Here is a 13,289-nt window from a genome sequence, read left to right on the forward strand (position 1 = left end):
ATTTCTGCACTACTATTTCCCCCCAAAATGAGTTACTACTTATAACATTCTCCATAATATAATTATATATAACATAACAGCACTATTTCAAAATGAATGAATGCTGTTTGTGTGTGATGTGCTGCTGCTTAACGGCAGTGACACAGTGTTAGGTGACAGTTTGGAACGTGTTTACTTTACAGAGGGACAAAACACGTTAATAACAGGGTGGTGACATCATAAATCATGTTAATCATGTCTAGACTGAGAAGAATAGAGAAGAGAACTAAAAAACAAGCCTCAACAGAAAACTCTGTTAGTGTTGTACACTGTGTGTGGTGTTTAGATCCTTTGTGAAAATATTAAATTGAGGAAAATTGACCAATTGCCAAATTACATAAAAGTACCTTGTCGTGTCAGTAGAAATGTAGGAAATGAAGACAGAGGTACAGAAAAAGACAAGACTGTCAAAACTAATTGGACCAAATCATTAGTGCACTGTCAGTTCTCAGAGTCTGGGGTGGGTCAGGTTGTTGATGGGGGCTATAGGAAGCTATATTTTCTGCTGGACGTTGTTTAGGTGGACTGCTGTAGATGCTTTCTCTTGAGTCACGCCACAGAGTCACAGTGTGTGAGGAACTTAGACTCCTCTTAGGATAGTAGACCTGCAGTTTCTCTGCAGTTTCTCTGACAGGTATTACAGTTACCTGACTTAAACATGTGCTACCAGAATAACTCCCCTTGGACACGTTTCACATTGTGAATTTATTAATCAATAAACAGTGACAACAATCTGAATTGCATTTTGATTTTCATTGAAACCAATAAAACACAGAAAATAGAATCAAGACAACAGATTAATTAATAGCTCTCACAGCTTCACTACTCGCAACTGAAATACTTAAAATAGCCAGTTTTAACGTAGCCTAATGATTCTAATTGTATATGTAGGTTTTTTAATCCTCTATACATACGAAGAGGTGTTAACCCAGGCAATTTTCAATCAAAATAAAACAAACAACCAACAACAAAAAACAATATGTGCATATTATACTGACTACATCTTCCTTATAGTACAAGTGTATTGGGTCTGGTCCTGTCATTTTCAGATATCTGTGCTTAGAAGACAGAAATGAAGGTCATAAACTTTCCAAAACTCCAGTCCCTCAGCTTTTTTGGTTATTTCCCCCTCCAAAACAAGATCCCATAGAGTGTTTATTTGTATCTACAGGTCTAAAGATGGTACATAATAATGCAATCTACTTCACATCTGAAATATCCTTCACTGATAGTTTTATTCCTCGTACATGGGCACCATTTCCCACAGTCAGCCTTCTAATGCCCCTTCAACATCACACCTGGCATTAGATGTCCCTGGTTAAACAAGGAAGGCTAACACTTCCATTGACCCTTTTTAATTTATTTTGTATTGTTCTTAATGTGGAACAATAAAAGTTTTGGAGTTTTGGTTGACAAAACCCCACGATTTGAATTGAGTCTTGCCAGGGCTTTCCATAATAGATTAACGGCTGCTATTCACATCCTATAAACTGTATCTTGGTCTCAGCTTCATGGTTGTTGACAGGTAATTTGTCCTTGTCAGCATCCATCGGCCTTTTTAACATGTTCACATACGTTTGACTTTCTCTTAAGCTGCCACGATCCGTCATATTCAACAAGTTGCGTGACCGCCCACAGAAGCACGTGAGCTGCTTGATTTCTGCTCTGAAGGTTTTGCTGAAAATGTAGTAGATGAAGGGGTTGTAGGCAGTGGAGGACTTGGCAAACAGACAGGGCAGCATACTGACTTCTGGGGGAATGGAGTCGCTGGCCCGGAACATCGACCAGAAGCTCACTGTGGCATAAGGAGCCCAGCACCCAATGAAGCCAACGCTGACCAGCACAGCGATCTGAAAAATAAATACACATGAATCTTTCACATTTCTTAACACTAAACAACAACACCAATTAATGTTTTGTGAACCTAACCTTTTATTTCAAGGACGTGAGCAGCAGCTGCTCAGTTTACGTAATTAGCAACATTTTTATAATTTCAGTAGTTAGGGGTTGCATTTTGCAAATTACATCAGAATGTGACCAGGAAGACAACCAGTGAGTCCCCTGTCTTGTATAGTGGGAATGGGTGGGCTGTACTTAGAAAGATTTTTTGGCTGGTTTGTTAAACTTAAGACTTTAATATTAGTATTTATTGGTTAATATATCCATATTCAAGAACCATTTCAACCGGTACAGAGCCAGAGCCTAACCCAGTGGACACAGGGCTTGTGTTTGATTCTGTTCAGGCGTGTTCCCTTTTATGATGACATACTATGTTCCTCATTAAAAACAAAATCACAAAAATAATCACATGCCCTGTGTCCACTTGGTTAGGCTCTGGCTCTGTACTGGATGAAATGTTATTGAATATGAATAGATTAATCAATAACATTAAATAATAATTTGCAATCATTGTACAATTCAATTCAGACAATTCAAACAGGGTATGTAGGTCCAATTTAAAACAAAATAATAAAAAACATAAATCAATGAGGAGATGAAGAAGAGGACCAAAGTGTTTTCCTTCTCAGTTATATATAATAATTATATAAATATTTCAATTCAATTTTTGAGGAGCATGAATCAGTGGAATCAATCTCTAACGCCAGTTCATCTCTCTTAACCTTCCTAGTGAATTGTTACCTCCATAATGTTCAATGTTATATATGACTTATACCATTTAAACAAACAGCTACAAATTCATATACATATACATACACAGACACATAAATACAGATGTAGCCAATTGACACCACTCCAGACAATTAAATATGTTAGCCTTTGCATCTGGTAACTCTAACCAGATTTATTTTCCTGAGGGCAACTTAAAATATTCTAGAAAGAAGTATTAATAAAACCAAAACACAAGCAAATAAATACATAAATAGGCTGCATTCCACTGGCATTCGCCACAGAAATACAGCTAAACTTCATATTAAAAGCTCTGTGAACAATTGATTTGCTCTCAAATGTGTGACCACTGACTCAAGTTGAATAATTCCTGCCTCAGTCACCTGACACAGACCCATCACATGTTCTGCCCACCATGGACAGCCCTCCAGGACTTTTGAATGAGAAAGATCTAGCTGATTTTAACTGCAGTATAAATATAAACAACAAAAAATAGTATATAACAATCAATCAGAAATAATATATATTTTCTTACGCCTGTTACATGTGTACCATGAACACTACCCAGTCACTGTTACAGGCCACTTTGCACACTAAGACTCTCTGGTCCTGCAAACCACTGAGGCACCAATGAGGCATGTTATACATCAATTTGTCTGAGTTGATCAATTAAAAAACAACAACTTTTCAATAAACCACTTTTGGAGCATCACAGTATCTGCACACAAAACTGAGCAGGTGGATGTACACAGTGATGAATGAGATGCTGAGAGGTTGAAGGACAGACTATCTGATACACAGACAGGTGATGTCTTTACAGACCACAGTATCTGCTGTTCACATCATGTGTATTCTCCTTGGGGTATCAGGCAATGATGTGAAAATATGGGTTTAAAATGTAAAAAGTGGGCTTAAATCTTTATTTGCCAATACCAGTAATGTATTGCTTCTCCCTTAGACACAAAGTAGAATGAATCAATTATTAAATCTAAACCTTGGCTATTAAACTGAACTGGACTCAGCTATTAACACAGCTGAAGCATTTAGAAACAGCTTGGCCAACAAACAACCTCATTTGTTTGGAAATTAACACTTAAAGTAGACTATGATTTTGTAGTTTAAAAGGTGTAGTTTGCTGTGTGAATAACCTTGGAAAAAAAATACATAAATAATTACTGTTCAATAACTGATAAACATTTCATATACTGTGACTACTATATAACTGATGAGAAAATAAAACTGTGGTTGCCATACTTACCCCCACTAGCCTCCTCTCTGCTTTCACTGCATTGTGGACATGGTTGCTGTTTTCAATGGACTTGTAGGCAACATGGAGATTCCTTGCTATTCCGAAGTAGCACCCTATGATGGTCACAATTGGTACGATTGTGCAGAGCGTGAACATGGAAATAAGGAATGAAGATCCGCTCTCTTGAAATTCACTCCAGGCAATTGTGCAAGAAATCCCAAAAGGTTCGGGGCCGTACTTTCCCCAGCCAAGCAGTGGAAACACTGCCCACACCAGAGCATAGGTCCACGTGAAAATTATCAAGATGTAAACTTTCTTCTTGTTTATCTTCTCTTCTAAAGAAAGGTAGAATGTGGCTCAATTAAAAACATCTTCTAAAATACAGTAGTTTCTTTTTAGCCCTGTTTTGGGGGTAATTCCAAGCAAACTAATGGCTTTTTTGTATTCTTTTAAAATTGTGTCAGATATCATTGCATTTCCTGATTTATTAAACAAAATGAGTGCTTAACCCATTATTGTTTTTCAGTAATAGCTGGTCCCAAAGAAAAAGGCTTAGAGCCCTCCAAACAGAGGTAATACTTTTTTATTTATTTTTAATTTTCATACAGCTAGGTTATTGAGATATATATATATATATATATATATATATATATATATATATATATATATATATATATATATATATATATATATATATATATATATATATTCTGGTGTCAATGACTTTACTAAATATGCCTGGATTTTAAATACAGTTGAAACATACACACAGATATTTCTCAAATGCCTGGGGCACTAGGTGTGTGTTTTTGAAAAATCTGTTAAAAAGTTGCACAATTTGCATAAATATAATGAAATAATTCCCTGTATTCCACACATGTGCAGCTGACATCACCTTGACTTGACGTGGAACCATAACATGATTTGAAACTGAACATGTTTAACAAGTCTTTGAATTATATATCAATCAAATTATCATTAGATTTCAACAGTGAATAACTAGAAAATCTGAGAAAGTGTCTACTGCCTTTATGCTAAAAGATATTACAACATGAATTGAGGTTCATACTTTGTATCATAAAAGCTCTTAATAGAGTCACATAATGATAATAACACTCCCCTGCTGACATGTTCAGAGACCAAAAGCTTGAGTGGACGTCTGCACCAGTTGAGCTGCTTGAAAGCCCAAAAGATTTCAGCATACATTCTTTGCAGCTTTTAGATCAGTAATTTAAATTAAAATAAAAAAAAACAAGGAAAGGAGAACTCACTCGGACTCTGCAAGCTTGTTGAGACTATAAAACGTATCAGGGCCATTACAGTCAACACCATCATACTGGCAATTCCGAAGAAGAATCCCATGAATCCATAATAAATACAGGAGGGCTCTCCCCATAGCCAGCCATGGTTCCAAGCCGAGGCGATGGCCAAGGGATACATGGTGATGGCCATTCCCAAGTCAGTCACAGCCAGATTCACACTCAGGAGCTCAGGGGGCTTCAGGTTGGACGACCTCTTAAAAGCAGTGATGAGGACTGATATGTTTCCCACAACAGACAGGACAGCTGACAGAAACAAATGAAGTTTTAGTAATTTACAGCACCATTGACAATATCTTAATATTAGATATCAGCCAAACAGGGATCCAAACACACAACGCACTAGGGCTGTCCCGAAGGGTAAATTTAACCTTCGAAGGTTCGGAACACATTACATTAGGTTCGAAGCTTCGCTGGTGCTAATTTACATAGCCTAATGTATAGATTTGTATAAACAGCCTACTTTTTTTTTTAAGATAATCCATATAAACAAAAAATCCCCGAACAGTCTCGAACAGTAATCGTGTTTTTTCTTTGTTTGTTTGTTTTTTTACAAACACCCGTTTTATGTCTAGATATTGATTTTACTTGCATGAAACATGTTAACCTTCCAGTAGAGGCATCTTACTCAAACTGTATGCGCAGTGACGCATGTATGTTAACTTTAATTTGTATTTAATTCAATACAGAAAAAGTTTAGGAAATAACGAACCGGTGTAAACATCCTGATGAATATATCCCAGTGTTCAGTACTATACTGAAAGAAGTAAATACTGAAGACACCGGAACACAGTGCATTTAAAAAAATCCAAACAGCAAATGTTTGTTTTGTTTTACATTTCCATTATATTGCACAACTTTGCTATAAGGATAAAGAAACAATAAGGCAGAATAACGCAGAGTGTCCACAGGTATCCCTGCTAACACATGTTGCCACAACGTTGTAGCAATGTAATTTAGTTATGTGTTAGCTAGGTTGCTGACAAATGGGGGATAGTTATCTTTCAGATTTTTATTTTTTTATTGATCTGTGTAATCGTATATTTTCAAAATACATTGTTTAAATGTAATCTGGTCCAATGCCTGCTGACACAACTGGCAATTGAGGGGCTTTTTAAGACGGTTTCCAGCAACTTTTATTTAAGTAATGGGCAATATTAAAATGTTTTATTTTAGATAATCTATGAGGGACATCTGAAATGTGGTTAAGTATTGTAATGCTTGCTGCTGCTTCCAAGCAGTCGACCCAACTCATCATTGCGGTGCAACAACAGCTCATTGTATTTATTAGTGCAGCGCACACTGACCTCACGAACCGAACACACTCACACTGACTTGTCCTTCCACCTCTCTTCACCTCTTCTGCCCTCTCTCTAAGCTCCTCCCCACCACGCCGCCTTTACCCCATTAACCCTTAACTGGGTGCGGTGGCAGGATACAGTATTCAAACACTGTCAGTTTATATTAACAGTAGAAAAAAAAGCGATGTGATTATCACGTGACGAACCTTCGAATGTCTGGAGTCCGATCGAACCTTTGAACGTTCGAACCTTCGGAGACAGTCCTGCAATGCACACTGCATGATGTACTCCTACAAGGACGTGCTTTATCTTCACAACAAAGAGACCACAAGTAAAATACTTACTCTTCTTCAGTGTGACTGAACAATTCAACAATGGAGGACAACCGATCATCTATTAGTTATGACAACGAATGCCTGTTGGAATCATTCTCATTAGAAACAAGATGATGCCTTAACAGTATTTTTAAATGATGTTGGCTTGTTAGATAGTTATTGTTTTCACTGTACTGGAGCTTCAAGTGGTGAACCATTCAGATTTGATGTATTGTAAACATGTCTGATTTCAAAGGTAAGAAAGTCCAGACAAAACATTAGATTTACCTTAGTACATTCGAACACATATTCATATTCCATATTCACAAACCCGTGCTAGTACTTCTGTTGTAACATAACGGATAAACTGATCTGCTGGGTATATAACATTAATTATACTTAACATTTGTTGTTCTGTGAGAGTCCACAACAGCAAAACCTCATGTACATAAATATCAAGTAGGAAGTTAATCAATGATATTGATGAATAACAGGAAAGCATAGATTATATAATCCTTTTCTATTCAGTTATTGAACAGCTTCAGATAAGTGGATCTATACTAAACACAGGGGATTCTTATTGTTTTTCACCTTCATACTATCCTTGTTTCAGGGATTAGTGCTCATGTTTCCCAATGTCCTGTACTCACACATCTCACTTGCTAAATACTAATCATTTCCTAGTGCTAAGCCCATTTGTTCAATTTAATAGTTTAATTGTTCAATAAATGTGATTGTTCTTTATTGTAATTTGAGTGGATTTTGTGAATACTTCTGTTTCTGCATCATGCACACAAAATGCTAGTGAGTCTTTCTGTGTGAGAGTTTCTGTCAGCTTTAATAACTTAAAAAGTGCCTTCTGCTGTGGTTGTGGGCAAGTTCTACTGGAAGTAAACATAATAAAAATGCATGTGGCTGTTGAGCACTTTAACCAATTTAACAGCTCTAGGCCTATGCATTGTAAAAATCGAAATATCATGCTTTATCCACGCATCTGTTTAAAGACCAGAAATGAAACCTAACATAGTTCTGTCACATTAAGGCCTGGATTAAATCAAAACTTTGACCCACCCAGTAATAGAAAACTACAGAGGTGTACATCATAGCGGTTATATTTATGATTAGAAGAAAGTGTCATCTTACTAAAAATGATGCCGCTGCTGAGTACAGTTCTGTAGTTTTCTATTAGCGGGTGGGTCAAAGTTTTGATTTAATCCGGATCTAAATCACAGATTCATATAAACACCTTGACAGTCATTTTAACGAGCATTTAAAACCTGTTTGAAACAAGATCTCCTTATAGTTTAATTAATGACATATTCAAAATTTTCCCACTCTCATACACAAACACATGCAGAACCCATCCTGATTGACCGTGGATCTCTCTCCCCTCAGATAGAAGTTTTATAAAAAAAATAATTCTTATTTTCATTGTAACAAAATGTCATTCAATTAGTGTAACACATACAGGAACAATTTCATATACACTGTTTATGCATCGTTTTTTAAAGTTGCGTAAATGAGGTGCTCCTGAAGAGGGGCATCGCAAGGGGGTAGGCATCCTAGGCAATTGCCTGGGGCCCCGGGCTGAGGGGGAGCCCCTAAATGGGAACCCCCCCCCACGGTCCGCCCACCGCTCTCACGGGAGAAAACTCCGTGGCACACCAACCCCCCCCCCCTCGCTTAAGCACCAGGATTAATTTTGCCTGGGGCCCCCACATACCCTAGAATCGCCTCTGCTCCTGAAGAGTCCCTGAAGTATTTGTTTCTGGCTACGAACTGCTTCTCACAAACATCAGTATGATTTCCCTGTTATAAAAGTATGAGGATTAGTGACGACTGGAGTTTTTCTGTCAGGTGCAGTGAGGAGGACTTGTCTGAAAATGCAGCTCCTACTTGCTTTGGTTGGACTCTGTGCCTGTGCTCTGCTGAGTCCAGCCTAGATGCTAGTGAAGGAAGGCATAAAATATCTGTTTAAAACAGGTGGTTAGTGTGCTTTTTGGCACATAAAAAAGTAGTTCTGGGTAACTATTTTATCAACATTGCTTTTTGCATGCCTTGTAAAATATTGTATTAGTTCAGAATGACTGCAAGGTGCTGTATCTGCACTGTCCCAATGGAGGAACAGAGAACATCCAATGTAACCTACACTGCTAGATAAACCGGTAAATGCACATCTCTGAAATGTTATCTTGGCTGTCTCTGCAGTGGTACCAAACTCAAGTGTATTTCAGGCAGGAGAACAATTGTGATACATATGTGTTAATAATTAACAGTATATTGGCTTTTGCCTTGTGCCACATATCCACCCAAAAGGAGGAAACTAGCCTGCCTGCGACTCATCGCTTAGCTTCAAAATGGATCGATTTTCTACCTTTTATATTTTTTGATTTATTGATGTGGTGGAATGCGCACCTTGGGATCTGCAAACATTGACAAGGAAGTGTTGGAGGATACATATTTGTACACGTTAAAGCAAACGAAATAATAGGAATCATTAAAAAATAAATGAACACAAAGAAAAAGTCGTTTAAACAACTGCTCTAACTCCACCGCGCCTGCATTGAGATCTCTTTAAACTACCACATCCAACGTTCATGCACCATTTAATACCATTCAAATTTAATATTTGATTTGAAGTAATTTAAATGTGACATAAATGCTACAAAACACCATCATACTTCAAAACCCCATTGATCTCGTTAGGACAGTATGCTCGAATTGTAGGAGTTTGAGATAGATGTGATGGATAGAAAACACATTCACTTTCTTTAAAACATGGACATAATAAGGTGATATGTATTTTTTTCATGCAAAATATCACAAGCACAGTTACAAGGTTTCACTTAAACCGTTAATAAGATGAATGTATGAACCTGAAGTCACACACACACACACACACACAAGGTTTCTTTACCTATCAACAGCAGAAACGCACCGGCTCCGTAATCCACAGCCGGGGACAGTTTGGACAGGTACCGCTCTTCCATCTGCGCAGGTTAACTGACAGGTATGTACATATGTGAGTTACCATATAAATTTGGCTATGCGTGCTTTTAAATAGCCCGAAACACCAGGCAATCGTGTCGCTATCTGCAGTGCTCAGTAAATAGCAGTAGAAGTCGCAGAGTGCATGCAAAATGTAACTACAAGTTTAAGTAGAGCGTTTCTGCTGCTTGATCATCTCCTGCTGTGGCGACTGGCCAGTCCGCTGGGCTCAGAGCGTCTCCAACCTATTTATGCGCGCTTATCCTCCAGCACGCATTATGTCACGACAGATGTCTTGGGAATCAAATAATCGATGGTTTCTCTTGCTTGGAAGATATGGCTTTTCTTTTTTTGAAGTTATGGCTTTCCTGTCCTTGAACGAGCAGGGAAACACCATTGTGGACAACGACGGGCGATAGTGTGAAGTAGAGGCGACTGGGTTCGATCCCAGGTGGGGATACTGCTGTTGTTTTAGAAAGGTTATTATTAATACTACTACCACTACTTATAATAATTATCATCATTATTAAATCAATGAATGAACATCAGTTATTTTAATTATATAGTTTGGTGGTGTTAAATAAAAACTGTGTTTCCAAATGGTAATGCCACAGGGTCAGTTTTCCTTTTGCTGCCATGAATTGGATGTACCATTCTTCTCGGTTTCTTGGTGGCCAAAAAGTTACTGATGAGAAGATATGATAATTGACTAAAAGAACATTACTTAATATAATACTGCTATATTATTGTATGCTTCCAATTGAGAAAGTAATAAGGTCAGGGGGCAAAGTGGACCAGCAAGAAGTTTCTAATTGTAAATAACCTTGTGTGTACTCATTGTCCAGTTTGTTTGAATTTGTTCATGATCATTTGAATTAATGGGGCTCGTAGTGTTGTGTGAAGGACAGTTATGCAAAAGCTTCTTCCCAAGTCACACTGACAGCTCCCACAGCCTTCTAATATGCAACTACTGTAACTAATATGCAAGGATCTGGAAACAAAGATGCAGCTTTATCTCCTTCTGAATTTCAAAGGTAAGGAAACAAGGGCACCAGGTCCGAGCTTTAGTCCTTCAATCAGCAATAATGTATACATGCTGCTGGTTTTCTATAAGGTGAATACATATATTCCTTCATCTAAAATGTTAATGTGTGGTAGGAGTTTAATAGTCTAAATGGTATGAGACTTTTTCATGATATGCCTCATTAGCAGGTCAATTGGTGAAATATTCCTTTCTTCCATATATCACCAATGTTACCCTGTGTACTGTTAATTATTATTTAATGTGATTAAATATGCAATAAACATAATTTCAGTTTTAACATCCCTTCATAATATGGAAGTCTAAACCTTTCCACCTTTTAGGTTTAGAGTTTTAAACATTAGACATAAAACATTGCACCCACTCACCAAGACAGAAAAGTTATTCTCACTAGCATTATTACTGTCATGGTCCATTATGCCAAAGCAGCTCATAATGTGCCTCAGGGACACTGGAGCATGGGACATATGATGTGATTGTGATCTGCAAATATAATAAAGAGATGTTTTAACAGAATGACTTAAGAATAAAGTTTACAAAATAGTTCACAAGACAGAATTCTCACAGATTTGGGATTTGGGGTAAACAATTTGGATTTAAATCAATATAAATATTTCAAGGGCTTCAATCCACCTAAAAGACTGAATTTCCAAATGGTGGCACTTTGGTTCTTCTCCTCTGTCAATTTCTTTTAAAGTTCTGCCTTTGAAGAACACTAATGTTCCCTAATACTTTTACTTAAAATTGCCAACGTTCAGTCAATTGAATTTATGTGCAGTGACTAGGAATGCATCCCAGAAACTGTTAACAAAAATCAAGTAGTCACTGGTGTATATAATGAAGTAGTAATAGCCTTTTGAAGTATTTTATGCTATTAATCAGTTTCTATTCTGTTAAAAAAGTGTATCAAGTGTTATGGACATAATGCCCCAAGGAGGCGTTAGTAATAACTGGGACAGATAGAAGTCCTACAGAATATTGAGTGTTTTTTTATTATTATTATTATTAAAATTGAAATACCCTTATTTGATGTCTATCCAAATTAAAACATATATTCAACATTTTGGACAGGACAATAAATAACCAAAAGCAAAATTCATCAAAGATTCAGAGCAGGATTTCAAAGTGACACATGGGTAGGACTGGGCTGCAACTATGGGACAGATAAGACATGGACCGATGGCTGTGTGTGCATCACAGTGCTTTGCCTTGCATGTTAAGTGACAACCTTGTGAGTGCTGGAACAGAGTGAGGGTGAAGCTTACATTTTCACATATGTTTGCTTTGTTTTGTGGTGACAAGGCTTACATTGGCTTTAAAACATCAGTGCAGGACATTACTTCTGTCACTGTTGCTGTGGTTACATGAAACACCAAATTAAACAAAACTGTAGGAATATTCCTGAGCCACAGTACCAGGGGTTTACAGCCACACAACTGAATTGACTGAAGTGTTTGACCCTGAATCTAGAGGTCTGTAAAGGTCACAGAGTGTGAGTCAGTTGGGCACTGATTGAAAATGCAACACAACTGTGATAACTGCAATTGGACACTGGGACACCCATCTCAATTCCAACAATGAGAAGGACGGCTCTTCTATCTTCAACTAGCCTAGAGAATCAGTTCAGTTTAGCCACAACGAGGCTCAGTTTGTTGCATTAGTATTATTATTATTATTATTTATTTATTAGCAGATGCCCTTGTCCAGGGTGACTTACAAAATATAAGAGCAATACAAAGTGCAATAATACAGTGCAATTCAAGGCATAATACATTTTACAAATTCCAATTTACACAAGTGTATACAAGATATACAGTAAACAATATATGGGGTCTTACATCCTAGATTGTAAAAGCTGATAAGTGCAGACATTAGGTCACAGTCAAGGGCCAGGGGAAAGGGAGCATAGTGGAAATTAAAATAAACAACACGAGTACTAGTAAAGCAAGGCAAGTAATATGACAAAACGTTGTATAAGTGCTATCTTACAGGAGAGTAAATTACTAAATTACAAGTACTATCTGAAAAGATGTGTTTTGAGTAAACACCGGAAGGAAGTCAGAGACTCTGCTGTTTTGACTTCAATGGAAAGGTCGTTCAGATTAAGAATATTCCATAGAAAATGCATCATGTAGAATAATTTATTTTGCTTTGGAATTCCAGCTTGTGTTAAAGCATAATGCTTACGTTTGTTTTCATTTTAAACCTGTTTTCTTCTTCTAGAATTGGAATTACCACATTGTTACTTCCAACAATAAAAAAGGTATAACAGACTTTTTAAGAGCTGTGTGTTTCCGTTCAATGTATGGATTTACAGTATAATTTGTAAAAAGAAGCCGGGGGACTATTACTCATGGCCTCAACAGGCACACATACATCATACCCAATATAGAAATAAATAATAATTTT

General features: G+C 37.2%; 1 protein-coding gene across 1 annotated transcript; it reads right to left on the minus strand.

The window, feature by feature from the left end:
• Positions 1-656: 656 nt before the first annotated feature.
• opn8b (opsin 8, group member b) lies at positions 657-10,076 on the minus strand. Its single transcript, XM_066704253.1, has 4 exons — positions 9,768-10,076; positions 5,188-5,481; positions 3,926-4,251; positions 657-1,889 (listed from the first exon to the last, which is right to left on the minus strand). The coding sequence occupies exons 1-4, from the start codon at positions 9,838-9,840 to the stop codon at positions 1,512-1,514; spliced, it is 1,071 nt and encodes a 356-aa protein (XP_066560350.1). The 5' UTR covers positions 9,841-10,076; the 3' UTR covers positions 657-1,511.
• Between the last annotated feature and the right edge of the window lie 3,213 nt (positions 10,077-13,289).

Source organism: Amia ocellicauda, chromosome 1, assembly GCF_036373705.1.
Source record: "Amia ocellicauda isolate fAmiCal2 chromosome 1, fAmiCal2.hap1, whole genome shotgun sequence".
Classification (NCBI taxonomy): domain Eukaryota; kingdom Metazoa; phylum Chordata; class Actinopteri; order Amiiformes; family Amiidae; genus Amia; species Amia ocellicauda.

Bases quoted from the DNA above. Each gene is read 5' to 3' on its own strand.
- opn8b (XM_066704253.1), bottom strand. From the start codon at position 9,840: ATGGAAGAGCGGTACCTGTCCAAACTGTCCCCGGCTGTGGATTACGGA. The intron at 4,252-5,187 runs GTGAGTTCTCCT...ACCTTTCTTTAG, and splicing joins AACAAGCTTGCAGAGTCCGA to AAGAGAAGATAAACAAGAAG. The intron at 1,890-3,925 runs GTAAGTATGGCA...TTTATTTTTCAG, and splicing joins CAGAGAGGAGGCTAGTGGGG to ATCGCTGTGCTGGTCAGCGT.